The sequence below is a fragment of the Rhinopithecus roxellana genome, chromosome 13 (assembly GCF_007565055.1).
Source record: "Rhinopithecus roxellana isolate Shanxi Qingling chromosome 13, ASM756505v1, whole genome shotgun sequence".
In the NCBI taxonomy this organism is placed as follows: domain Eukaryota; kingdom Metazoa; phylum Chordata; class Mammalia; order Primates; family Cercopithecidae; genus Rhinopithecus; species Rhinopithecus roxellana.
The window spans coordinates 10,914,081-10,942,027 of NC_044561.1; the positions used below are offsets into that span (position 1 = coordinate 10,914,081).

At 48.3% G+C, this 27,947-nt stretch overlaps 2 protein-coding genes across 2 annotated transcripts in view; one reads left to right on the forward strand and one right to left on the reverse strand.

Moving 5' to 3' along the window:
* Positions 1-27,947, reverse strand: part of LOC104676893 (PRAME family member 20-like) — an 83,322-nt gene that overhangs the window by 30,521 nt on the left and 24,854 nt on the right. The window contains 5 exon segments of the mRNA XM_010381768.2: positions 3,366-3,474; positions 3,599-3,801; positions 4,667-4,959; positions 9,723-10,461; positions 20,342-20,494. The gene's annotated coding sequence lies outside the window, so the exon portion shown is untranslated.
* On the forward strand, positions 26,480-27,433 carry LOC104676892 (immunoglobulin iota chain). The gene is made up of 2 exons (XM_010381767.2): positions 26,480-26,781; positions 26,867-27,433. Exons 1-2 carry the CDS (start codon positions 26,700-26,702, stop codon positions 27,256-27,258), a joined length of 474 nt encoding a protein of 157 aa, XP_010380069.2. The 5' UTR covers positions 26,480-26,699; the 3' UTR covers positions 27,259-27,433.

Here is a 27,947-nt window from a genome sequence, read left to right on the forward strand (position 1 = left end):
GTACACTTAAAATGATTTAAATGACCACTTTTGTTTATATATATATTATCACAATGTAAAAGTTTATTAATTTCCATAGAAGGAACAGAGAAAGTTATCAGAAACTACACTGCAGGAAGCACCAAGCCAAGACAGTTTTATAGGGGAATGCTACTAAATTTTATCCTGAACAAGGACATCTCATTCTAAATGGGGTGTGCTGGAGGCATATCTCACAATGTCAGGGAAGGGACAGGAACACCCATTTTCATGGACTCTAGTTATTATTGTACTGGAGATGCCAGCCAGGCTGCTAAGGAATGAAAATTATGTTAAAGACACAGGATTAGAAATGAATAAATACAATTGCTATCATTGCAGATGATATAGAAAACACAAAAGGATCCACAAATTATTTAAGAATTAGAAGGAAGAATAGCAATAGAAGTTCTCAAGGAGTGCAGGATGGGTGAGGGGCAGCATGGGGATGAGACATGCATTTAGTATCAGCAACGTATGCAACAAAAATTATTAAAACAATTGCACTTAATTAGCCTGTTTCCACCTTAATCACCTTTGTTCCATCCCAGTTGCTTCTTCTCCAGGTGACTTCACGTGAAGGACCAAGGGTTCCATGACTCTCCATTTGCAGCATCAAAAGTTTTGGCACATCTTTCATCCTCCACTTCCCTGATTCCTTCTTCTTCTTCTTCTTCTTTTTTTTTGAGATGGAGTCTTGCTCTGTCGCCCAGGCTGGAGTGCAGTGGCACGATCTCAGCTCACTGCAAGCTCTGCCTCCTGGGTTCACGCCATTCTCCTGCCTCAGCCTCCCGAGTAGCTGGGACTACAGGTGCCTGCCACTACACCCGACTAATTTTTTTGTAGAGATGGGGTTTCACCATGTTAACCAGGATGGTCTCGATCTCCTGATCTCATGATCCACCTGCCTCAGCCTCCCAAAGTGCTGGGATTACAGGGGTGAGCCACCACGCCCAGCCCCTGATGCCTTCTTGCTGTGCCTCTCATTTCTTTGCCTGAGAGGCCTCTCCTTATCTCTCTTGATGTCTGGTTGCTTCTCAACCCTCACCCGTCAGTCACTGGTAACATTCACAGACAAGTCTTTGTTCCCTGACCCTCACTGCTCCCCACCACCCAAGCAGAGTAGCCCCCAACCCACAACCCCAGTAGCCCTCCGTATGGGTCTTCTGTTGTTCTCACAGCACTTCTCTGAAATCAGCTTTCTTAATGGTTTGCTGACTTGTTTAGTGTTCTCAATCCCTTCGGCTTAAGTTTTTTGAAGGCAAAAACGGAAGATTTCCTTTATCTTTGTATTCTTCAGTGAGGAAACAAAGCAGCAAGTCAATAAATCCTGGTGGAATCAATGAGTGAATGAAAACTCTGTGCCAAGCACTTCATACTTACCTATTCCTTCCATAAACAATTCAGTAATCCCATTTCATAAGTTAGTGTCTTGGGAAGAAACTCACCCAATTGCTTGTTCCAAGTGGCAATGCTGAAGCAAAAGGAAAGAGAGATTGGGCAAACAGACCAGAAGGAAAACTGCAGGGAGAGCTTGTGTTTTTATCTCCAGCATTAAAACATCTCTTGCACAGTGTAGATTCTCAACCAGTGCCTTTTGACTTCATGAGACATTGAGCCCCAGCCCTGTCCAGAAACAGCAGTCACCACTAGGGTGTTCCTCATGGCATTTCTTGTGTTGACAGTTTTCTTTAAGCTACACCATCCACTCAGGAAATCCATTGATACAGCTCTCAGACCCACTGCTATTCCCCTTCCCCTTCAGGTCAGCTGTGCATTTTCATAAGTTAGGCTTGAGGTAGAATTAATCAACTCCATGTCAGCCTGCTGTAGCGTTTGCAACATCAGCAATTTGGTGTGCACGCTGGCAAGTTCCACTCTGTTGATATTCTCCCACCTATATCCATCCAAGTACACAACGCATTCAGCAGAGACAGGGTACTGCACACGCTTCAGCTCCTTCAGCCCTGCTAAGTGCTGAAGCACGTTCATGATGCCTGATGTGGAGATGACATTGTGGTGGAAGATGAGGGAGCGCAGGTGGGAGCAGCAGCACAGGGCAGGCAGGAGGGCTCTGATTTGGGCTTCCTTCAGCTTACAGTTTCTCAAGTTCAGGTGCTGCAGGGTGCCTGATACCTCACTCAGCAGAAACTCCAGGGGCCCAGGAACTATTTGAGACAGGTTATTGCTACATAAGACCAACTCCTTCAGCTGGGTGGCGTGAATGCTCTGGGACAAGTAGGTGATGTCATTCTCAGTAAGCCTATATCCATTGACCACCAGAGTCTCCAAAAGTTTCTGCAGACCACCGTGAAGAGACAGACACAGTTACTCCTTGGAAGTTGAAATGGAGCACTAGGTACATTTGGGAAAGGCCAGAAATCCTGCCTGGGAAATTTGTACCACCCCTACCTCAGTCTAAATGCAAAAGGGTGGAGCCAGCCTTCTATACTGAATAAGAACACAGAGCTTGGAATCAAATATTTCCCATGCCCAACAGGACCCCTCCCCTATTTCAGAGAATGGTATCAGGCACGTCGACCTCTCTTAGTCTCAGCTTCCTAAAGAGCCACATAAACATAATCAGCACTCATGCTCTGTAAGTTGTTGCAGGAATGAATGGAATGTAGATGCAGCCCCTACACATGGTGTGGGGTAGGTTTTTACTTCATGGAAGGTGCTGCCCTATGTTCCTTTGCACCCAATGACCAGACTCCAGGAGAACAGCTCCTTATTCCAGGGTATGCCACAGAGAAGTCTGTGAGACATAAATGAGGGGAAGGAGTTGGCCAAGTCAACTGGGCTTAGATGCTGTGGGGACAATTGATTCTCCCAAATACCACCTTCACAACTTTCCATCCATAGTCACCCTTCTCTATGCAAGCTCTAGAAAACCAAGACCCTGTCTGATTATTTTCAAAGTTTTATCTCCCAATCTTAGCTCTGTGCTTGGTATGGACTAAGTACTGGAGTGAATGTATGAGTGGATGAGATGCTAATTTCAGACATGTATCTTTTCCTTCTATAGCAGTCAACAACTGCTGGTTGACCCCAGGACCCCAGCCTTGGAGTCTGTGTCCATCAGTGACTCTGCAGAATCCAGGGAAGGGAAGTCTGGGCTTGCCTTTTACCCTGATGTGACAACAGAGAAGTATGCAGGGATCCTGGCCTTTGTATCTTCAGGGGAACTTTCCATATACTCACCTGAACATCTTATGTAACTGGCCTGAGAGGCAGCCAAAAGTGAGGTGAAGCTTTTGGTGGTGGCCCAGGGGACTGAGCAGGGAGAAACAGTAGGCAGGGAAGTCCCAGGGGATGTCACTCATGATGAGGTTGCTCTGCCCTACCTGGGTGAAGAACTGGATCAGGTCTGACACGAAGCAGGACCTACTCCTGTGATGCAGTCGCACCTCTCGGATGGTCTCCAGCTCCAGCAGTCCCAGGATCTCTATGAGGCTGTGGAGAGGCACTTAGTTAATGACCAGTGTCCAGCAGCGGAGGCGCAGCCAGCCATGGCTCTTCTCAACTCTCTGCAGTATGTAAGAGGAGAACCCATACAGGTGGAAGAAACCAAACAAACCATGTAAGAAAAGATCTGTGTGTATTTCTACAGGTTCTCGGTCATGTTGAGGCTGCTCTCAGGAACTGGGCATGGGCTGGTCAGCCTCTGGCTCTTCCACCATGTGTGTGATGACAAAGGGTGTGGACGAGGTCTCAGAGCGTTCCTCTCAGTTGGAGTGCTCAAAGTCATGGGTAAAATCCAGCACCTTGAGCTTTGATCTCCTGTGGGGATTGAGAAGCAGATCAGAGATGCTGACATTCTTTTTTTTTTTTTTTTTTTGATACAAGGTCTCACTCTGTCACCCAGGTTGGAGTGCAGTGGCATGAACATGGCTCGCTGCAACCTCCGCCTCCCAGGCTCAAGTGATTCTCCTGCCTCAGCTCCCCAAGTAAAGTAGCTGGGACTATATAGGTGCACATCACCATGCCCAGCTAACTTTTGTATTTTTTGTAGAGATGGGGTTTTTCCATCTTGCCCAGGCTGAGGGATGCTGATTTTCAAAACAGTGCTGGTATGAGACCAGCAGCAGCAGATCTGGAGAAGGGGCCTCCATGCCAGCCAGCAGTCCTGTGCTCCCCTGTCTGCCACGCCTTCTAAGTGGCACTCTTCCCTCAGATCTTCCTTAGTCCTCATGCTTACACAGTCTTGGGACACCACCTGGGAGTTTAAGCCACATTCTTTTTTTTTTTTTTTTTTTTTGTATTTTTTAGTAGAGACGGGGTTTCACCGTGTTCGCCAGGATGGTCTCGATCTCCTGACCTCGTGATCCACCTGTCTCGGCCTCCCAAAGTGCTGGGATTACAGGCTTCAGCCACCGCGCCCGGCCTAAGCCACATTCTTAACCCCCTCAGCAGTATAATCAGCTCTGAACTATGTGGGTTCTTTCTCTGTGTGACCCTGGGCAGTGGCATCCAGGCTTCCCAGCAAATGATTTCTGCCACCAGTGGATTCTGGCACATCTTTGGACACATATCAGTTCCAAAGTGGAAATGGGAATTATAGTATAATTTCATGTATAAAGTTCTGAATCCAGCTGCCTTGCCCTCAACTCCCTGTGCCTCTACCAGCACCCATCTCTGTAGTTACCTGGGGCAAGCAGTGTTGGTAGAAACAAACCGCAGCTCATCTAGCACAGCTTCCAACAGGTCTTGAGTTGCTGACTCATCCCTTAACAATCCCAGATGAAAGCAGGGGAAGGGCTAGGCCTTCACCATTGCCATCACAGTCTTTGTGTGGTCCTCACTGAAGGCTGCAGTGGACAGTATAAGGAAGAGGCCTACGGGGAGCTCTCCCAGGGCACGCATGGCTGAGTCCTCATCATTCAGCAGGCTCTGCTCTGCAAGAGACTAAGACGGTCGTGTCTGCTCATCTCCACCAACCTGGTCCAAGGCAAGGGAGACTCCTGAGTGGATTTCACCGTTCTCAGCCTTCCACTGTTGGACCAGGACAACCCAGGACCACCCTTCACAGTGGCAACAAAGGATTGAGGCCTGAGGCGTCCCCCACCCTTCCTGCCATCTTGTAATTTCTGGTCATAAACCTCTAGCTCTTTCCCTGCCTGTGTCAGCCCCAGTGTCACTGGCCCCAGTACCAACTGGCTGAGTTAAAATTAAAAAGGGTTTTATTTCTGTCCCTCAGTGGGCTTCAGAAAGTATAAATTGTTCCAAACTTAATTTATTGACCTTTCTCCAACATCATAATTGTCACCTCCAGGGGATTTTAAGGAGCACATCTGAGCAACCAATCTCCTCCTCCCCAGTCCCATTGCTAAGAGAGTGCATGTCCTGAGGTTGTCCTTGCCTTCTCTGGCAGACAGGGCTTCTAAAATTGTTAAGGACACCTTTCCACATGGGCAGCTGTCCCCTCCCTCCCAGTCTGTGTGTGCATTTCCACCCGTGTTCACCAGGCTTCACTGGAATTCACAGATGAGAAAATAATTGTCACAAACATCAACCAGACATAAAAGTCCTTTCACGGGGCCAGTAAAATTTTGACACAAAAAGTCAGAAAAAGACAAGAAAAAGGGAAATTATAGTACAATTTCATGTATAAGGTTTGGAGTGAAATATTGCCAAGTGGAGCATAGCAGTGTCTTTAGAAAAGCAGGATCACAAAGGGTTTCTTCCAGGAATGAAAGGAGTGTTTATCAATGAACTTCCCCTTCCAATCACACCTGGACAACTGAACACAAGTGCCTTGAGCTGCCCCCTTTAAGCCCAAGTGAAGTAAAGGAAGACTTAAAGCCAGAAAGCCAAAAAAGAGTGAACTAGATATCTCCCCTCCCCCAGAAAAAGCAAACTTTTAGAATCTGAACAAAGTAGATCAGCAGAACTGGTGTGTGTGGAGTCCTAATTAGGGAAAAGGAGTCAACCTGGCAGGACACAGGGAAAACCGAAAGAGAAAGCAGATAAACTCTAAGTCTGTCTTTCTTCATGGTCCAGGACACACAGCCCTGCCACACAAATAACTCACAATCTTCTGGCACACAGCTACCACCAGACACCTGCAAGTTAGCTCACTGCAACCTTGGCATTATCAGTACTGCATGCAGCCCTCTTCAGTGCACAGCATAAACTCCATCCTATAAAATCCCCCGCCAGCCTGTGTTTCCTTGAAGTTGGCTTCTCTCTTGCAGCCTGCTTGCTGCCTCCCTGGCATCTTATTTTCCTACTCTCTCTAATAAAGCTGCCTTTCTTTACCTACAGCTGTCTTTTTTTCTTTTTTTTTTTTTTGAGGTGGAGTCTCGCTCTGTCGCCCAGGCTGGAGTGCGGTGGCCGGATCTCAGCTCACTGCAAGCTCCGCCTCCCGGGTTTACGCCATTCTCCTGCCTCAGCCTCCCGAGTAGCTGGGACTACAGGCACCCGGCTAGTTTTTGTATTTTTAGTAGAGACGGGGTTTCACTGTGTTAGCCAGGATGGTCTCGATCTCCTGACCTCGTGATCCGCCCGTCTCGGCCTCCCAAAGTGCTGGGATTACAGGCTTGAGCCACCGCGCCCGGCCCAGCTGTCTTGGTAAATCATTTGTATTCCTTTTTATTTATTCCTTTAAAAAATTACAAATAGAGATTGGGGTCTTGCTATGTTGCCCAGGCTGGTCTTGAACTCCTGGGCTCAAGTGATCCTTTTGCCTTGGTGTCCCAAAAGTGCTGGGATTAAAGGCATGAGCCACTGTGTCCGGCCTGTCTTGGTACATTCTTTTTTTTTTATTATTTTTTAAAAAATATAGAGACGGGGTAGGCCGGGCACGGTGGCTCATGCTTGTAATCCCAGCACTTTGGGAGGCCAAGGCAGGCAGATCACGAGGTCAGGAGATCAAGACCATCCTGGCTAACACAGTGAAACCCCATCTCTATTAAAAATACAAAAAAGTAGCCAGGCATGGTGGTGGGCACCTGTAGTCCCATCTACTCAGGAGGCTGAGGCAGGAGAATGGCGTGAACCCGGGAGGCAGAGCTTGCAGTGAGCCGAGATCGTGCCACTGCACTCCAGCCTGGGCGGCAGAGTGAGACTCTGTCTCAAAAACAAAAACAAAAACAAAAACAAAAAACCCCACAAGTATATATGTATATATGGTCTCACTATGTTGCCTAGATTGGTCTTTTTTTTTTTTTAGCCGCCATTCCCTAGAAGCCAGAACCTATGGCTACAGGGTGTGGTGAAGTCAGTAAGAAACCAACCGTAGAACCCACAAAGGCCTCAGGAATGAGATACACAGGTATGGCTCTGGGTAGGGACTAAAGATCACAGCCAGCCAGCAGTGAGGCATTGCAGAGTCTTCACAAACATGCGTATTTATCTCCAACACCGACCGGCACAGCCAGAAACCCACACCTCGGACCCAACCTTCCTCCAGTGTCCATCGTGACTCTGCATGGCTGCTCCCTGGAGCGGCCCGCAGCCCTCGTCTCACAGCAGGCCACTTTTCCTTGGGGAGATGGGAGGAGGGCACCCCAGGGCATGGTAAATGATTATTTTAAGGATCAAACTCTGAGATTATGACCTGACCTCCACATACATGTGACTTGAGAAGGGGGACCTGCTGAGAGAGGCTTGGGCCTGGTGGGCAGGCTGTGCAGCAGGCAGGGCAGGAGGCCAGGCCCCTGTCACAATCCTCCAATTGTTCTGAAGGTGGAGCTCCTCTGAAGTAGCTGGAGTCCTTGCTGCAGAGGCAGCTATGGTGAGTCGAGTCTGAACCCTCACCTCTGCACTTCTTTTCTTTTTTTCCATTTAAGATGGAGTTTCACTCACTGTGTCACCCAGGCTGGTGTGCAATGGTGTGATCTCGGCTCACTGCAACTTTCGCCTCCTGGGTTCAAGTGATTCTCCTACCTCAGCCTCCTGAGTACAGGCGTGTGACATCATGCCCGGCTACTTTTTGTATTTTTAGTAGAGAAGGGATTTCACCCTGTTGTCCAGGCTGGTCTTGAACTCCTGACCTCAAGTGATCTACCCGCTTTGGCCTCCCAAAGTGCCGCAATTATAGATGTGAGCCACCATGCTGGCCTGTGCTTCTTCCAAATTGTTCCATTTCTCTTAAGGAACATTCCACAGGAAGTCCACATGACTGCTACAGAAATAATGTGCAGTGACTGGAGCTAATGCATTGGAAGCAGGAAATGCCTGGGAGCCTTAGGGCCGTCTCTGCTCTTGCCCCTCCTCTATGAGCAGACAGAGCTTCACATCTCTCTCATTTAGCAAAAACAAATCCAACTACCATGCTGTTCATGTGTGATGTGCATTTTTTCCAACATCTTAAGGGGACACAGCACAAGCTCGTGACACATCTCTGTGAGACAATCTGCTCTCCTCTCCTCCACCTGTCTTGCCTGGACAGGGGTAAGGTGCCTCCCCGATCTGGACAGTCTTCTTCCGGCCAAACACCTTTCTCACGAGGTGCCGTGGGTTGCTGGCTGTGCCGGTGGTGGAGATAAATACGCATGTTTGTGGAGACTCCACAATGCCCCACTGCTGACTGGCTATGGCCTTTAGTCCCTGTGCATCTAATTCCTGAGCCCTTTGTAGCTTCTGCGGTTGGTTTTTCCCTGACTTCACCACCCCCTACTCTGCCTGTCTTGCCTGGACAGGGGTCAGCTGCCTCCCCCATCTGGACAGTCTCCTTCCAGCCAAACACCTTTCTCACGAGGGGCCTCCTGGCATTTCCCGATTGAATTCTCACACTCCCTGCTCAGTACCTGAAGGTCCTCATCAGTTCCCACCTCCAGTTGAGGTGGGTGTTGTAAGTAACACGTATTTCAGTTGTCTGATTCTCAGGGCCTTCTACATTCCAACGCAGATCTTCTCCATTGGGATTTTTAGCCCAAGGCCATGGGTCTCCACTCAGCAGGACATAGTGAGCTGGGACCTCTGGTTCCCGCAAGTAGCTAACAATTTCAGCCACTCTTTTCCTTGTCCATGAAAACCAGGGCTGTTCGCTACTACCTACTCATGGCCTAGGCCGGGCTGCCTGTCTAGTAAGACTTGACTCAGGTAATAGCTCTTCTCAGAGGTTTTTGGTTGGCCTGTGTCTGCTGCAGGTTCAGTAGTAAAGAAAAGGGTGGAGGGAGGGGCTGTTTCATTTCTTAAGCTCATCACCAAGACCCCAAGAGAGTGAATGTAGAGGTCTGTTTCTGGGGTGCATCTGAGGTAGATTCAGGGGGGGGATCAGCTACCCGAGAGTATAAATGTATCCATTTATCGAACCACTAATTATTATGCTGTGGATGGACCAGGTACTATCCTAGGTGCTGGAGATCTCAATGTGAACAGGCAGGATACCTGTCCTTGGGAGAGGTGAAGTGTGGCCCATGTTGACTTCTCCAGGAAGTGGGCTCCAAGACAGAGTTTAGCGTGTAGGATACTTATTAGGGAGTTTCTTTGGAATCAGGATCTGTGGAAGAAATGAGGAGGAAGCAGGACTGCACAGAGAAAGAAACTGTGCTGCAGGGTAGGCCTGAGGTCCTCTGCCAGCCCCACAAAAAGCCCTGGAGCCAATATGCAACATCAGAGTTGTCCCACACTGGGCTTCTATACCTGGCCTTGATCAACCTTTGGAGGTGGGCTGATCCAGGAAAGGTATGACTTTGGGCAAGGCATCTCTGATCAGAAGTGAACCCTGAAGGGACTGACTGCCCATGGGTGCCTACCAACAACAATCTCAGCCTCAGGGGAACAGTGCTTCCTTGAAGGGGGATCTGGGAGGCACGCACGTCTCCATCCCAGGCACGTCCACCATGTGCGTGGTCAGAATGCACTGCTTTGTAAGTATCAGGGAGGGCTCTAGCAGGACTCCTCTATTCCTGGAAGAAATTCAGAAGAGGAAGGTTGGTGGCCTTGGCCACTGCATTTGATGCTCACCTTCTTCTTCCTCTATCATCCATTGTAGATTTCCCTCAGTATTAGCAATCACCTCTGCCATCCTTAGCAGCTTACCAGGTGGCCTGCTTTAGACCTTCATCTCTGCAAGGTCTGAGCCCCTAGTCACCATGCCTTCTGTGGCTAGAGTTGCAGCACTTGTGTTTTTACTGACACAACTGGGCAAGGGAATACTAAGAGATACAGACATAGATCACTATGGAGTCGAACATATTCTTATCTAACCCCGGGTTTAAATGCAGCCCTATCTTGGTTTTGTGATCTGAGCCATTTACTACTGCCAAGATGGGGACTTCTGTCCTTGCCATATGGGTGCTGGACCCAAAGAGGATAAGGGGCAGTCACAGTCCCAGCTTACAACTCAATGGGATGCTACTCTTCAACAATGGGTTGCTGTTGGGCCTAACCAACTTTAAGATTTGGTGGGCTTGACACAACTTACCTTGTGACAGGCAGCTGTGGATGTGTGGTCAACAGGTATCTCATGGTCCTCTACCAGGGCCAACAGCACTGCAGAAGTTGTTTTACAAAACACATGTAATTCATTACTGCAGACTGCACTTAGCCTTGCTCTAGATCCTGAAGGGCCTGTGCTGTGATTCTCCCACTGGAGCTCACTGCAAATTCCACATGGTATTTTTTCTTACCACCGATCCCTCCAATCCCCTAACTTCTGCCAAGTCTTATGGCCCAAGCAGCAGGGCTGTTTTCACTGCAGCCTGGTCAGGCAGCAGCAGACTTTGCTATGCCAGGCTGCATTCAAAGGTGGCAGCCTTCTGTAGACCGATGGCAGAGGCCAGAGGTGGAACATGTTGTTTCCAAAACCTGAAGAGTTCTGCCAGGCATTATGCTTGGACGATCTGACCCAGCCTGCCTTGACCACTTAGGCACTCAAAACTGTACTCATATGACAGGTCCCTGAATCTTCATACAGATTATCTCCTACTCTTTATAGTGCATGTTTCTTATGAAGGCCTCCAACATGCTAGCCATTTCCTACGAAACTAACTCAACTAGCATGATGTCAACATCACAGTCAATCAATGGGATATTCTGTGGGATGCCCAGATGGCAGAATTCTCCCACATCAATAAAACTCACCCTTATCTAATTTTCATGTTCTCATCCCCCTCCATCATGCACCCTCATGATCCAGTCCCATGCCTAGCCCTTTGACTCCTGCTGGTACCTGCTGGTTAGGTCTTATGGCTCCTCTGGGGTATAGTCCCTTTTCTCCCCCTTTTAAAAACTGTTTTGAGACAGGGTCTCTTCTGTCCCTCAGACTGGAATGCAGTGTCATGATCATGGCTCACTGCAGCCTTGACCTCCTGGGGTCAAGTGATCCTCATGTCTCAGTCTCCTGGGTAGCTGGGACTACATGTGTGAGCCCACAAGCTCAGCTAATTAAAAAAAAATTTTTTTTTTTTTTGTAGAAGTGAATGTTCCACTATATTGCCCAGGTTGGTCTCAAACTCCTAGGCTCAAGTGATCCTCCTGCCCCAAACTCCTAGGCGCAAGTGATCCTCCTGCCCCAGCCTCCTGAAGTGCTGGGGTTACCGATGTGAGGCACCTCACCCAGCCTTTTCCCCCTTCTCACGATGAGCACATCTCCTGCTGTGTTGTGCTGGGACTTAACCCTAGTCCTAGGCCAAGAGGAAAATTAGGCAAGATGGTGAAGAAGGCATATTTTGTCTTAGTGAGAGAAGCCTCTGTAAACAAAGGAGTTTAGCTCTTAATAGGCTGAGTTAGTCCACTTCTGTAGGCTTAGGAGATGGAGGAAAATCAGTGACTTAAGATTTTAGAGGCCTCAATCCAGATAACTCTATCAATATATATGGGGGTGTTGACCAGGCAAGATAGTTCATGCCTGTAATCTCAGCACTCTGGGAGGCCGAGGCGGGCAAATCAGTTGAGATCAGGAATTTGACACCAGCCTGGTCAGCATAGAGAAACCCCGTCTTCACTAAAAATACAAAAAAACCCTAGGCATGGTGGCATATGCCTGTAGTCCCAGCTACTTGGGAGATTGAGACACAAGAATCTCTTGAACCTGGGAGACGGAGATTGCAGTGAGCTGAGATTGTGCCACTGCGCTCCAGCCCGGGCAACAGAGCAAGACTCTGTCTCAAACCCCCCCCCCCCCCCCCCCCCCCCAAAAAAGAAAAAACCCTGACTTTTCTCCAGCAGTCTGGATCAATCACCGCAACCGGTCCAGTGATCCCTGATGGTTGAGCAGCATTAGAACCCCAAATTTCTAGGGTCAGACTCAGCTTCCAGTTTATTAAGTTCCATGCACTTAACTATTGTTCTGCTCGATTTTGGGTCAGCAGTTACATGAACTCCAGTGTTCTGGAGATGTGGCTCAGTGCAGGGCTGTGGTTTCAAAGTTACTCAAGCAAAGCCACCAAAAGCCTATAGCCCAGAATACCTGTCATAGGCCGTCCTGTCGATCCCTGAGACAGTCCCTTGTTGAAGATGAAGCTCTTTGGCCTGCAGCTGGTTGCCAGAGCTTTCAGGAAAGCATCAGAGTGAAACAACCATTTCTGATGACAAAAGACTTAAAATGGCTGTGAAGAGCTCTATTAATTCCTCAAATGTTCATTGCTCTATGTTTTTTACTCTCCTTTTATAACTCCTACTGCCAGGCTATTGGCCTTTCTACTTCTATCCTCACCCTGGCATTCCCACTTTAGTAAATGACCCCACAAGTACTTCAGCTCCCATTCAAAGACCTTGGATTACACTTGGGTCCGCTCTCTTACTCAACAGCCCATCCTATGCCAAGTCTCACCAATTCTTCTGTCTCTCCCTCTCCACACACACACGTGTACAAACTTATTTACAAACAATTATTTTTAAAAATCTCTCTTCTGAGGTTCCAGCTCTTCTTCTTCTTCTCCTTCTTCTTCTTCTTTTGAGACCTAGTCTCGCTTTGTCACCCAGGCTGGAATGCAGTAGCACAATCTCAGCTCATTGCAATCTCTGCCTCCTGGTTTCAAGTGATTCTCATGCCTCAGCCTCCTGAGGAGCTGGGACTACAGGCATGCACCACCACGCTCAGCTAATTTTTTTGTGTTTTTAGTAGAGACAGGGTTTCACTATGTTGGCTCAGCTGGTCTCGAACTCCTGACCTCAAATAATCTGCCCGCCTCGGCCTCCAAGGTGTTGGGATTACAGGTGTGAGCCACTGTCCCCAGCCTCTCTCTCTCTTTTTTTTTTGAGACAATGTCTTACTCTGTCGCCCAGGCTAGAGTGCAGTGGTGTGATTTTGGCTTACTGCAGCCTTGATCTCCCAGGCTCAGGCCATCCCACCTCACCCTCCTGACTAGCTGGGACCACAGGCATGCTCTACTATGCCCAGCTAATTTGTGTATTATTTTTGTACATACAGGGTTTCGCTATGTTTCCCAGGCTGGTCTCGGACTCCCGGGCTCCAGTGATCCTCCCACCTTGGCCTCCCAAAGTGTTGGGATTACAGCCACCACACCCAGTCACAGCTTTCTTTTTAGAGTTCACCACAGTTTGAGTGATTATTTGGAATTTTTAAGTGGCAAAAATTACAACAATATATTTGTAAATGAAAGAGAATTGTGAAATGTATTTGAAATTTTAACTTTAAGATTTTCTTTAGCGGCCGGGCGCGGTGGCTCAAGCCTGTAATCCCAGCACTTTGGGAGGCCGAGACGGGCGGATCACGAGGTCAGGAGATTGAGACCATCCTGGCTAACACAGTGAAACCCCGTCTCTAATAAAAAAAAAAAAAAAAAAAAAAAGATTTTCTTTAAAATACCCATAGTGAATGAAGAATATCAAAGTAACTATTGTTTAAAAAATGGGGCTTCATTTGGGTTAAAATGCAAGAATGATGAACATGATCAAAATTCTTCAAAGTGCTTGTTTGGAATGATACAGAGAGGATTAGCAAATACAAGCGATTTTTTTTTAAGAGATGGGGTCTCACTATGTTGCCCAGGCTGGTTTCGAACTCCTGAGCTAAAGCAATCCTTCCGTCTTGGCCTCCCCAAGTGCTAGGATTATAGGTGTGAGTCACCACTCCTCGCCAACATGCTAATCTTTTTTTCTTTTTTTGAGATGGAGTTTCGCTCTTGTTGTCCAGGTTGGAGTGCAACGGCCTGATCTCAGCTCACCACAACCTCTGCCTCCCAGGTTCAAGCAATTCTCCTGCCTCAGCCTCCTAAGTAGCTGGGATTACAGGCATGCACCACCACACCTGGCTAATTTTTGTATATTTAGTAGAGACAGGGTTTCTCCATGTTGGTCAGGCTGGTCTTGAACTCCTGACCTCAGGTGATCCACCCACCTCAGCCCAAGGTGCTGGGATTACAGGCATGAGCCACCGCCCAGTGATGCTAATCTTATGAACGACAACCAACAACAAATTCTGAATACTAAAGTTTGCAAAATGTATTTAATTCTTCTCATAGCACAGATGAGTTAACTCACGATGTGTTGTCCCAGACACTGTGGAGTCATCTTGAATTCCATGTTCTAAACAAACACCCTTGGCCTGGAGGAATGCACTTGCATATCATGACAGGACCTAGTGTCTTAGATTTAGTCCGGAAGCTTTGAATTTTGAAATCCTCTTTGGAGCTTCTTCTGACACAGCATCTTTTCTCTCTGGAAAGGTAGATGACACCTGAAGAACACAGGCATGATGCGGTGTCAGAGATGGAGGTAAGAATTCTTTTTCTACCACAATCCCAGGAAAAGCCTCTTCTGTTCCTGGTGAGGGTGAGAGCTCTGGCTGAGGATTTCCTCTTTCTTCTTTCTTCTCCAAAGAGGATTTTTCAGTCTCTTTGCAAATGGCTGCTTCACAGCCAGGGTTCGTCAAAACCCCTGGATCGTCATGGCCAGTGGTTTGCGTCTCTCCAGCGCCACTCCATACGAGTGCCTTTCTGCATCCCGGTCTCATGATGGACTTCTGAGGGTCATGCTCCTCATTTGCAGGGCTCACAAATATTTTGTAAATATCCACCAGTGTTCTGAGAACTGGGTGACCCAGGACAAACTGACCATCTCCAGGGTTCAGGTCCCAGCCATGTCTAGCTCCCTCTTTCCTTTCACTGAAAACTAATATCCTTTCTGTATCTATATGGACCTTTCTGGGTTCAGTGGTGTGGGAAAAATAGATTGTTGGTGAAGACTCATCTTCATCTCCTGAACTGCCATCATCGCAGTGTTCAGAGTGGGGATGGTGCTCAGAATCATTCCCTTGACCTTGCCTTTGACCTTGCGTTAGTTTTGACTTTAAAATGTCCTTATGAAAATTCCCAAATACGGAAGCCCATAGTCTTATCAGAGATCCCACCTTTTCCCTCTTCCTCTCCATTTTTTTTTCTTTCTTTTTGAGATGGAGTCTCACTCCATTGCCCAGGCTGGAGTGCAATGGTGTGATCTCGGCTCACTGCAACCTTTGCCTCCTGGGTTCAAGTGATTATCCTGCCTCAGCCTCCTGAGTAACTGGGACTACAGGTGCCCGCCACCATGCCCGGCCAATTCTTTTATTTTTAGTAGAGATGGGGTTTCTCCATATTGGCCAGGCTGGTCTTGAACTCCTGACATTGTGATCTGTCTGCCTCGGCCTCCCAAAGTGTTGGGATTACAGGCGTGAGCCACTGCATCCAGCCTCTTTCCCTCCATTTGTGAACTCCATCCCAGGATCATGGTTGAGTTCACTCAGCAGGTTTTCTTGCCTCTCCAGTTCTTCCAGTCGAGCCCACAGTTCCTCATTTGTAAGCAAAGCATCCTTGGACTTGACATCATTTTCAAAACCTGAGGTTTGGGATTCTGAATGAGGTTTATGTGCAATCCAGGGTTTTCTCTTTAATTCAGACTTGTTTTGAAGATTTTTCTTATGTCAACAAGATCTCCATCCCCATCGTTCCATCCCTGCAGATCTGCTGTGAATGCAACTTTAGATTCAAAGTTTCTCCTGGCTTTTGTAAAGTCATCTAGTGCCTTCCTCACACACTCCTTCCTATGCTCCACTAACCCTACTGCTTGCTTTGCAGAGTACTGGCAAAACCAGTTGTCCCCGAGGAGAACAGTGATTTTGTTGGTATCCACAAGCCTTCCTGGTATGAAGGCAAGAGCCCAGTTGGCACCATGAGTTTGCAAGACAGCCTATTGGGCAAGGTTCAGAGTCGCTCTTAGAGGGTGTTATAGTCCCCCTCTACCTTTTGCCACTGTGTGATTTCATCTTGGCACCTAGAGATCATCTTTTCCTGTTCTCCTTGGAGCCTCGCAACCTGTTGGGGATGCAGCTGCTTGAAGGCAGCCGAGGAGGCTGCACGGTGGGGAACACGGTGGGGCTCCACGGCTCCTGGTTCTGTGTGTGTGCTGCGGTTGGCACTGCTCAGGCTGCTGTCCCCAGTCATGGAGATTGCAGTGCCCAGCTTCCTCCAGCTGGGTCCTCACGAGATCCTTCCTGCAAGCAGTGCTCCCAGCTCCTCAGTCCCTTCAAAAGATAAATCATTCTGGAGATGGGTGGTGGTGATGTAACATGACAATGTGGCTACCTTCAATGCTACTGAGCTGCATACCGAAAAATGGTTAAAATGCAGAATTTTATGTTATGTATATTTTACCACATTAAAAAAATATTAGCTGGGCACAGTGGCTCACACCTGTAGTCCCAGCACTTTGGGAGGCTGAGGCAGGAGGATCGCTTTTAGCCCAGGCATTTGAGACCAGCCTGGGCAACACAGTGAGACCCCATCTCTACAAAAAAACCCACAAAATTAGCTGGCCAAGTTGATTGCCTACCTGTAATCTCAGCATCTCCGGAGGTGGAGGTGGGGGGATCACTTGAGCCCAGGAGTTCAAGGCCTCAGTTTACTGTGATCACATCACTGTGCTCCAGCCTGGGTGACACAGCGAGACCCAGTCTCCAAAATAATAATAATAGTAATAAATAACAGTAATAATAAATAATAATAAATAAAAAATAAGTAATAATAAATAATAAATAAAAATATCCACTTGGGGCTGGGCACGGTGGCTCACACCTGTAATCCCACCACTTTGGGAGGCCGAGGCAGGCAGATCACGAGGTCAGGAGATCGAGACCATCCTGGTTAACACGGTGAAACCCTGTCTCTACTAAAAATACAAAAAATTAGCTGGGCGTGGTGGCGGGCTCCTGTAGTCCCAGCTACTCGGGAGGCTGAGGCAGGAGAATGGCATGAACCCAGGAGGCAGAGCTCGCAGTGAGCCGAGATCGTGCCACTGCTCTCCAGCCTGGGCGACAGAGCAAGACTCTGTCTCAAAAAAAAAAAAAGAAAAAAAAAAAATTCCACTTGGGATAATTGTCACAAGAACTTTGCTGTTATGGTTGTGATTTTTTGGAACAATTTCTCAAGGTTCTAACTAAACCAAATCAAACACAACATTGATTTGAACGCCCATGCTCACAGCAGCTTTATTCACAGAAATTACAAGGTAGAAGCAACCCAGATGTCCATCGACAGATGAATGGATCAGCAAGATGTGGTCTCTCCACACAATTCGGCCTTAAAAAGGACGGAAATTCCAATACATACTACAACATGCAGGAACACCGAAGACTTTATGTAAACTAAGGGTACCCACCCCCTACCTCACTGTATTCATATGCTGAAATCCTAACCCCAAGGTGATGGTATTAGGATATGGGATTATTAGATTGAAAGTTTGGGAGGTAATTAGGTCATGAGGGTGGAGCTCCCATGATGGGAGTTATGTCCTTATAAAAGGGATTCCAGAAACCCCTCTTACCCCTTCTGCCATGTAACAAGAAAACAGGAAGTCAGAAGTCTGTAAATGAAAGCGGGCCCTCACCAGAACCCAACCATGCTGGCCCTTCATCTTGGAATTCCAGCCTCCAGAGCCATGAGGCATGAATGTCTGTTGTTTATAAACCACCCAGACCATGGAACTCTGTTATGGCAGCCTTACCTCACTAAGACACTCATCTAAATAAACCAGTCCACAAAAGAACTAACACTGTATGATTCCACTTACGTGAGGTACCTAGAGTAGTCAAATTCATAGAGACAGAGTAGAATGGTGGTTGCCAGAGACTGAGGGGAGAGGGAAATGGAGAGCTGTTTAATGGCATGGTGTTTTAGTTTTGCCAAATAAAAAAGTTCTGGATTGGTTGCACAACACTGTGAATGTACTTAATGCTTCTGAGCTGTACACTTAAAAATGGATGCCTGGGCATGGTGGCTCATGCCTATAATGCCAGCACTTTGGGAGGCTGGGGCAGGGTACTGCTTGAGCCGAGGAATTCAAGACCATCCTGGGCAACATAGCAAGACTCTGTCTCCACAAAAGGTTTAAAAAAAATTCACCAGGTGTGGTGGTGCACACCTGTGGTCCCAGCTACTTGGGAGTCTCAGGTGGGAGGACGGCTTGAGCCTGGATGTTTGAGGCTGCAGTGAGCTGTGATCACACCACTGCACTCCAGCCTAGGCAACACAGAGTGAAGCCCTATCTTTAAAAAGACAGTGGTGAGGCTGGGTGTGTTGGCTCACACCTATAATCCCAGCACCATGGGAGGAGGAGGTGGGTGGATTATTTGAGCCCAGGAGTTTGAGACCAGCCTGGGCAATGTAGCAAGACCCTGTCTCCACAAAAAATTAGCTGGGCATGGTGGTGCATGTCTGTGGTCCCAGTTACTTGGGAGGCTGAGGTGAAAGGATTACTTGAGCCTAAAAGATTGAGGCTGCAGTGAGCTATGATTGTGCCACTGTGCTCCAGCCTGGGTGACAGAGTGAGACCTTGTCTCAAAAAAAAAAAAAAAAAAGGATAAGGTGTTAAGTTTTATGTTACGTGTATTTTCCATTTTCACAACATTTTTTAAAGAAACAGGGTCTTGCTATGTTGCCCAGGCTAGAGTGCAGTGGCTATTCACATGTGTGATCATAGGGTACTACAGCTTCCAATAACTCAGCTGGAGTTGAGGTGATTCTGCCTCAGCCTCCCGAATAGCTGAGACCACAGCTGTGCACAGCTTTGCCTGGCTCTATTTTACTACACTACAGTGTCTCTCTTTTCACATGGTTGTTGCAGTAAAAGAAAATTCAGTGTATATAGAAACATCACAAACAATTGTTTTAAGATTATATGTAAAGTGGAATTAAGTTGTAGACTCATATAATTGTCAGTAGGTTTTCTACCAAAAGAACTTTGGGTGGGGCACTTGAGAACTGATTCAGATGGAAGATGGTTCTAGGCTGGTGGAACAGTGTTGAGAATTCCCGAATATGTAGCATTCCTAGACCTCTGTCCACCAAATTAAAGCAGGTCCCCCTACCACCGTGATCCTACACGGGGCATCCCCCTTACTAAGCTATGGAATCTGGCCCGGCCTCTTTCTCTAGCCTACATTGAGACATTCTCCTTATTTCTCTAGGCCTCAGCCACACTGCCCTTCTTCTATTTCCAAACACATACGAAGCTCTCTCCTGAAACAAAACCTTCCCACACACCACATCTCTGCCTAGTACATACACTGCTGGCAAATTGTGTATTGGGGCTGGGCCCTTTCCACTGTTCAGCTGTCACCCTCTTTTTTTCCTCTGTCAGGGGTCCTTTGAAAACTACTTATTCCAGACCAGGTTCCTGGACATTCTCTCTCATGATACTTATTAAAACATGTTATTAGCCGCGTGCGATGGCTCACACCTATAATTCCAGCACTTTGAGAGGCCGAGGCAGGTGGATTGCCTGAGCTCAGGAGTTTGAGACCAGTCTGGGTAACACGGTGAAACCCCGTCTCTCCTAAAATACAAAAAATTAGCTGGGTATGGCAGTGAGTGCCTGTAGTCCCAGGTATTCGGGAGGCTGAGGCAGGAGAATTGCTTGAACCCGGGGGGCGGAGGTTGCAGTGAGCTGAGATCGCACCACTGCACTCCAGCCTGGGTGACAGAGCGAGACTCCATCTCCAAAACAAAACCAAACCAAACAACAACAAAAACAAAAACACGTTGTTGTAATTATTTTCCCACTAGACTCCCACAAGATTCCCCACTGGACTCTAAGTTCCACAGGGGCAGGGGCTATGCATATTCACAGTGTCTGCTCCTACTAAAGAGTCTCATAGAGCAGCCTAACAGGTTAGATCAAATAATAGGTTCATATAAAAACCCAAGTCCCAGTTTCTCCTGAAATGCTTTTCTCCTAAAACCCAAATTAAGAACTCTAGGCCTGTACTGGGAAGCTGCCTCCCCTTTCAGACAGGGTCTCCTCCTCATTACCACAATCCCTCCTAGTCTTCTCTTCAACTTGCCTCCCTATGTGGTCATTGCAGGCATTTGAGTTTGTAAACCCGAGTTTACAAAAGGGGGTTAGAGAAATGCCCACATCAAATGATCTCACTCACCCGTTTCTCAGATTCTGGGTCCTGATGGTTGGCACACGTTGCAATGAGTAGGATGTGGGGAGTCCAGCCAGGACCTCAGGGTGGCCACAGACTTCTTCAATTTCCACTCTCTCAGGTTTGGTCCTCAGACTGGAATTATGGTTCCTCAATTCTCTGCAGACAGGAAGTGTTGAGATCTGACTCTTAGTAGTAATTTAGGTGAGAGAAAAAGAGGAGGAGGGAGGTATCTTTGTACCCTATTTGTATCTAAATACCAGAAAAGGCAGGGAGTGGTGGCTTATACCAGAAAAGGCAGGAAGTGGTGGCTTACACCTGTAATCCTGGCACTTTGGGAGGCCAAGGTCAGAGAATCTCTTGAGCCCAGGAGTTTGAGAATAGCCTGGGCAATGTGGCAAGAACAAATCTCTACAAAAAATACAAAAATTAGTTGGACACGGTGGCATGTGGCTATAGTCCCAGCTATTTGGGAGGCTGACATGGGAGGACTGCTTGAGCCTGGGAGGTCAAGGCTGCAGTGAACTGTGATTGTACCACCGCACTCCAGCCTGGGTGACAGAGCAAGACTGTCTCAAAACAAACAAACAAACAAAAAAAACAACCCGGGAAAATGGCACTTTGGGAACAAGGAACTTGGTCAACCTATTCCTTATTGAAGCAAATAATGTATACAGTGGTCCATTTCTAAGACAAAGTGCCTTGAATCGGCTTAGGTCAGCAAACTACAGAAGAAAGAGGATACACTAGGCCCCTGCTTAAGACAACCAGTCAATGCCTGCTTGTCAGCCTTGCCTTCCCCACCTTCCCCCCTTAGTTGCCTTCACCAGAACCAAAGTAGTTTAGTCTAAGATGAAAGTTTACTAGCCTGCAAAATAGCTCTTTTTTTCTGTTCTTAGCCTGCCCAGCTACTTAGGTCATAAGTCAAACATTTGAAGAGCCCCGAAGCTAAGTAAGATTACAATGCATTGTGGGCTGCAACATGCAGCAAAAGGACCCTAAGAAAACAAAAAACACCTAACACTCCTACCCAACAATCAACATGCGACGTCCGAGAAGATTATGACCCTGTAGTACTCAGCCTATGAGGAACCCAGGCAGGGACCTGTGCACTAGGGGATAAATTGCTTGTTGAAACTACTGGGTGTGCCTGTCTGTCAGACACTTGATCTTGCAAGACTGTCATTAAAAGTCTCACTTTCACTGTTCTCCGGGCCTCTCAGTCCATTTTGGGTTTGGATGAGTGAGGTTGTTTCTCACTTTATGAAAAGCTGAAGGTTAAGTGAACTTGAGGAATACTGCCTCCTGCTGGCCAGATGCCATGTAAGCCTAGCCCACCAGCGGAGAATGATAAGCTGGAGTTCTGGAGGGTCTGATTTCCAAGGAATCACTCCCTTGGAAGCTCCTCTAATACACTCTAATGAGATTAACCTGATTAGGTCAATTGTTTGATAAAAAGAAGAGGAAGTTTAATCACTTCCACATTCTTTGCCCACGACTAACCCCGATTGGATTTGGGGCTATGGTTCAAATGTTTGACCAACTTTTTTCATTTCATCTGTTGGACTTTTGAACAAAAGTTCTCTGAAAAGGAATTTAGAGGAAAGAGACTTATTCCAGCGAACAGTTAGAGTTTGCAAACCCAAGAGACACAACCTTTGGTACAAAAGGAAGTTGCATTCCAGAGAACAAGGGTAGGCTTTGTCTTTTCTAGAGAAAATTCCTGCTTAGGTTCCCACTCAGGTCTGCTTATGCAAATGAAAGATTCAAACTTGTTAGTTTTGATTGACTCTGGCTGGGCTCTCATTAGTCAAAGCAGGTCACAGTCTATTGGTGGCGTAAACAGGAACAAGCAGCTATGTTAAGTCCCAAAGTGTTTCCAGAAACTCCAAGTATGTGTGTGACTTCCAGTCAGCAAATAGCCACTTGGCTTTAATTTAAATTTAGGCCCAGGATTCATCTTGAGGAATCGGCTCTTTCAGGGTTCACAGACCCATCAAAATGTCTATCAGAATGGTTGTGTTAAAAAGCAAATAATGGGCCGGGCATGGTGGCTCAAGCCTGTAATCCCAGCACTTTGGGAGGCTGAGGCAGGCAGATCTTGAACAGATGGATTATCCTACTGGAGGAGGAGGAAGAGGAGGGGATTGATTTTACAGTCTCAGGGGTGAAAGAGGCATAAGAAAATCTGTGTATAAGTGGACCCAGGAAGTTCAAATTCTTGTTGTTGAGGGTTAGTGGTATACAGGGGACACTAGGTAAGTTAAAGGTTGGGCTGGGAACGGTGGCTCACACCTGTAATCCCAGCACCGTGGGAGGTTGAGGTGGGAGGATCGCTTGAGGCCAGGAGTTCGAGACCACTCTGGGCAATATGGTGAAATCCTGTCTCTACTAAAAATACAAAAATTAGCTGGGCATGGTGGCATGTGCCTGTAATCCCGGCTACTTGGGAGGCTGAGGCACAAGAATCACTTGAACCTGGAAGGCAGAGGTTGTAGTGAGCTGAAATGGTGCCACTTCACTCTAGCCTGGGTGACAGAATGAGACTGTCTTAAACAAACAAACAAACAAAAAAGATTAGCTAAAGGTTGAACTTTCAGTGATGAATTTAACAGAAACAATCTCATAGAGATTGTGGACAGAAGAAACAAGCACAGATGCAGTTAAAACCCATGATAAACGCCCTGGCAAAAACAAGTATTAGGCCAGGCGTGATGGCTTACGTCTGTAATCCCAACACTTTGGGAGGCCGAGGCAGGAGGATTGCTTGAGGCCAAGGGGTTCAAGGCTGCAGTGAGCTATGATTACACCACTGTACTCCTGCCTGGGCGGCAGAGACTCTGCTAAAAAAAAAAAAAAAAAAGAAAAAGAAAAAGAAAAAAAAAGGCTGGGCACGGTGGCTCACACCTGTAATTCCAGCACTTTGGGAGGCCGAGGTGGGTGGATCACGAAGTCAGGAGATCAAGACCATCCTGGCTAACACAGTGAAACCCCATCTCTACTAAAAATACAAAAAAAAAAATTAACCGGGTGTGGTGGTGGGTGCCTGTAGTCCCAGCTACTCGAGAGGCTGAAGCAGGAGAATGGTGTGAATCCGGGAGGCAGAGCTTGCCGTGAGCTGAGATTTGTGCCACTGTACTCCAGCCTGGGTGACAGAGCAAGACTCTGTCTCAAAAAAAAAAAAGAGCACCTGGAGGAAGGAGGTTAGTTCTGAGGGATTGGGATTCATCCTGGCATTGGGACCATGGGCAAAGGTCCTGTGGTGACAAGGAGCCTGGTGCCAGCCTGGCTTAGCACCACGTGAGAGCAGAGGGGTGGAAAGGCACTAGGTAAGCATGCCTTCAGATGAGAAATGAGGGAGATGGGGACTGCGGGACCCTGACATGAGGGAGGAGAAAAGGAGATAGGGAGAATGGGTGACCAGAGGGACCACTGAACCACCAAGGGTGGGGGCTTGCTAAGATCAGAGCCATGTGCAGGAGAATGAGCTGCAGTCTTGGACAGACCTCCCAGCACAGCTGGTCCAGCCATCAATGGCCATAACCACATGCATGATTGCAGGTGGAACCGGAAGAACCAACCAGGCAACCCACACAACTGGGGAACTAATCAAGTCTTGTTTTAAACAACTACATTATGGGTGGTTTGCCATATAGCAGTGGATCACTGAAACAGAGTCTAAAATATCTATTAGGCCGAGCGTGCAGTGAGTAGCTCACACCTGTAATCCCAGCATTTTAGGAAGCTGAGGCAGGAGGATCCCTTGAACGAGGAATTTGAGACCAGTCTTGGCAACACGGCAAGACCCTGTCTCCACAAAAAATAAAGAAAGAATTAGCTGGGCGTGGTGGCACGTGCCTGTAGTCCCAGCTACTTGGGAGGCTGGGACAGGAGAATTGTTTGAGCCCAGGAATTCGAGGCTGCAGTGAGCTGTGATTGCACCACTGCACTCCAGCCTGGGCAACAGAGTGAAACCTTGCCTCTAAAAAAAAAAAAAAAAAAAAAAAAAAAGTCTACAAACCAGGCAGGAGCACTGAATGCCTCCTGTCTCCCCTGAGACCCTTGTAGACCTTGAGGTCTGTCACCGAGTTCACCAACCTTCTCTTGGTCTAGAATTATCTATAAATAGTTGAGTGTAGCCAGAGAGGACTGAATACATGGTGTTCTTCAACCCCACCAAACTGCTGTGCCCTGCAGATGATCCTTGAGCCCAGGTGTCGGTGCACTGAGGACAAGGCTGAGGGGACAGAGGCGGGAACAGCTGCCCAGGGCCAGGAGAAGGCAGAGTTCAGAGTGTGTGACCTACATCTAACTCTATATTCTCCAGGGGTCTGAGACCATTTCCAGCAGGGTCTGGAAGGTCCAACCATTCCCCAGCACACACAGTCACCACTGGATACAATCCTTCCCTGTGAGTGGTGCCAGGGTCCTGGGGCAGTGAAGTCTGTGAAACAAAGTTGGGACCAGAGTGTCTCTACTGTTGAGGGCTGGGCTTATTTGCTCTCTAAATATAACTGTAAGTGCAAGTAGAAACACCTATCTTCGATCTTAAAAGGATCAAAAAGCTCTGACAGTGTCAGTGGTAGGGCTGGTGCAGGGGCTGCAGCAGTGCTGGTGCACAGGTACGACCTTCTCCTGCCCTGATTCCCAAGGACTGGTGCTCTGGGACAGGTCTGGGAGGCGTATTTCTCTTTCACAAATACATACACGACACACGCAGGAGCTACTGGATGAGGGAAGAAATGAATGAATGAGTGAACAAAGCTTCCTTTCTCCTCTCCAGAAATTAGCGTTCACCTGTTAGTTCCCCACTGCACACCAGCCTGTACAGAGGAGGGAGGGGCAACAAGTCATAGATGTGGTTACAGCCATGACTGGACAGAGTGGTCAAGACATCCTGTATCTGCAGAGGCCCTCCCCAGCCCTTGCGTGGGCAGTGGAGCTGTTGGCCAGAGAGGCAGTGGGAAGAAGGGTGGGGCTCCCAGAGTTGGCCCAGCTGGCTGAAACTGGTGCAGTCTGCACCTCACCAGGCAGAGTAGATGTGAGGCAGCTTGACATGGAGCAGGGGGCTCATCTGAGCCTCAGGGGTGGTTGCTCTATCAAGTGTTTGCGAGTAAACAGTCCCAGTGGACACCCAGCTGCTCAGTGCCATCTCCCGCACCCAGGGCCACTTCAGCCCTGATCACAGGCCCGCACAGGTTCCAGGGAGGGGACACTTTAGCTTTGTGTGGGAGGATGAGCATGTGGGATCAGAGACTTTAAGTCCAAATTTCCCCTTAAATTTTTTTTTTTTTTTTAAATCTTGCAGGTAGTATGCAAACATACGTTTAACTAGTTTATTATTTTTATTCTCATTTATTTTTTCGAGGCAGTGTCTCCCTCTGTTGGCCAGGCTGGAGGGCAGTGATGAGATCTTGGCTTACTGCAACCTCAACCTCCCAGGCTCAAGTGATCCTCCCACCTCAGCCTCCCAAGTAGTTGGGACTGCAGGTGCCTGGCCACTATGCCCAGCTAATTTTTATTTATATTTTTTGTAGAAATGGTGTTTTGCCATGTTGCTCAGGTTGGACTCAAACTTCTGAGCTCAAGTGATCCTCCCACCTTGGCCTCCCAAAGTGCTGGGATTATAGGTGTGAGACACTGCATCTGGCTCCCAAATTTCCCCTTTTTATAAGGATACCAGTTGTACTGACCAGGGCCCCACTTCTATGACCTCATTTAACCTTCATTAGCTCCTTAAAGGCCCTATCTCCAAATACAGGCACACTGGGGGTTAGAGCTTCAACCTATGGATTTGGGGGATGCAATTCAATCCATCACAGCGCCAAACTGCACCTGCTCGGTGAGCCAGAACGGGGGTGGGGGGATGCCAGGGCCCTGGTGCTTCTTTCCTTAGCCTGAGTCACTTTGCTTGGTTCTGGGAGGGAGAGGAGCATGGGCTGAAGGCAGTGCTGGAGGGTGGAAGGGACAGTGCATCCCAACCTGCTCTGGGCCCCCAGTTGTACAAAGCAGGTGTTTTCACCCCCCGAGGATGTGTCCTCCCTTTCTGGCTCACCAAGCATTTAAGTGTGGACAGAAAGTTATTTCTCTGGGGCTCAGCTTCTTCAGGGGGAAGTTGAGGTCACATCCCTTGAGGGACCTGAACCCAAAGGTCTCCAGGGCACTGGCCCCAAAGTCTCCAGCAGGTGCTTCCTCCCTGAATGCTTCCACATGGCAAGATCAGAGCCACAAATGCTGCCCCCACACTGTTCCGGTAACCGAAGAAAGTCTGGGATGGTAGTGGCCAGGAACGGGGTGTGCCACGGCCCCACCTTTCAGAGCAGGGAGGAGGATACTGCACCAGCCCTTGGGGACCCCAGGCACCATGGCCACAGGAGTCAGAGCTCTGCGGGTCTGCACCATGTCCTGGGCTCCTGTCCTGCTCATGCTGCTTGTCTACTGCACAGGTGAGGGAACCCCCAGAGCCCAAAGACCCCTGCCCCTTCCTTCACCCCCCCTGCCCCCACGGCCCGCATGCTTCTGTGTCACCAGGTTGCAGTTCTCAGCCAGTGCTGCATCAGCCGCCGGCCATGTCCTCAGCCCTTGGAACCACAATCCGCCTCACCTGCACCCTGAGGAACGACCATGACATCAGTGTGTACAGCGTCTACTGGTACCAGCAGAGGCCGGGCCACCCTCCGAGGTTCCTGCTGAGATACTTCTCACAGTCAGACAAGACCCAGGGCCCCCAGGTACCCCCTCGCTTCTCTGGATCCAAAGATGTGGCCAGGAACAAGGGGTATCTGAACATCTCTGAGCTGCAGCCTGAGGACGAGGCTATGTATTACTGTGCTATGGGGGCCCGCAGCTTGGAGAAGAAGGAGAGGGAGAGGGAGTGGGAGGAAGAAATGGAACCCACTGCAGCCGGGACACGTGTCCCTTGAACTGAAGACAGAAGGGGCATGCATCCCCTTGGAGAGGGTGTCATGGAAGAGGGTGGAGCCGTGGCCTGAAGCGCCGAGGAGGCCGAGCCACTCCGCATCTCCTGGTCCTGCAGTGTTGCCGTAAATCCCCACTGGAGACTGCACTAGGGAATTAAAGCTGCTTGTGACTTTTTGCTGAGTTTGGTCTGACTGTTGTGCGATCTCGTAGTACCAGCCTCGGGCAAAGGCCCAGGGCCCCGGGAGACTAGCAGATCACAGTCTGCTCAGCTGAGGCATTGTGGTGAGCACTCACCTGAGTCCCCACTTTTGTGGGTCATGGGAGGCAAGGGGTTGACTAAAACACCCTAGAGGGGTATCCCTGCCAAGGACAGGACCCCCTGGTGTCATCTAATTCTGCCCAGGGGTTACAGGGTAAACAAGCTTAGAAAGCACCAGGCCTGGGCCTCCGGGGAGAACAGGAGCCAGGTGATAGGCCTAGAGCAGGTTCTCCACCTTGGTCCTATTGATGTTTTGGGCTGGACAGTTCTTGGCTCTGGGGCTGTCCTGTGGATTGTCGAATGGTGAGGGGCATCTGTGGCCTCTACCCACCAGATGCCCCTTCCCAGTTGTGACAAACAAAAATGTCTCCAGACATTGCCAAATGTCCCCAGGTGGTAAACTCACACTGATTGTGAACCACTGGTCTAGAT

Excerpts from the sequence above, each read along its gene's own strand:
- LOC104676892 (XM_010381767.2), top strand. The coding sequence starts at position 26,700 with ATGGCCACAGGAGTCAGAGCTCTGCGGGTCTGCACCATGTCCTGGGCT. Across the intron at positions 26,782-26,866 it reads GCTGCTTGTCTACTGCACAG|GTTGCAGTTCTCAGCCAGTG; the intron begins GTGAGGGAACCC and ends CTGTGTCACCAG.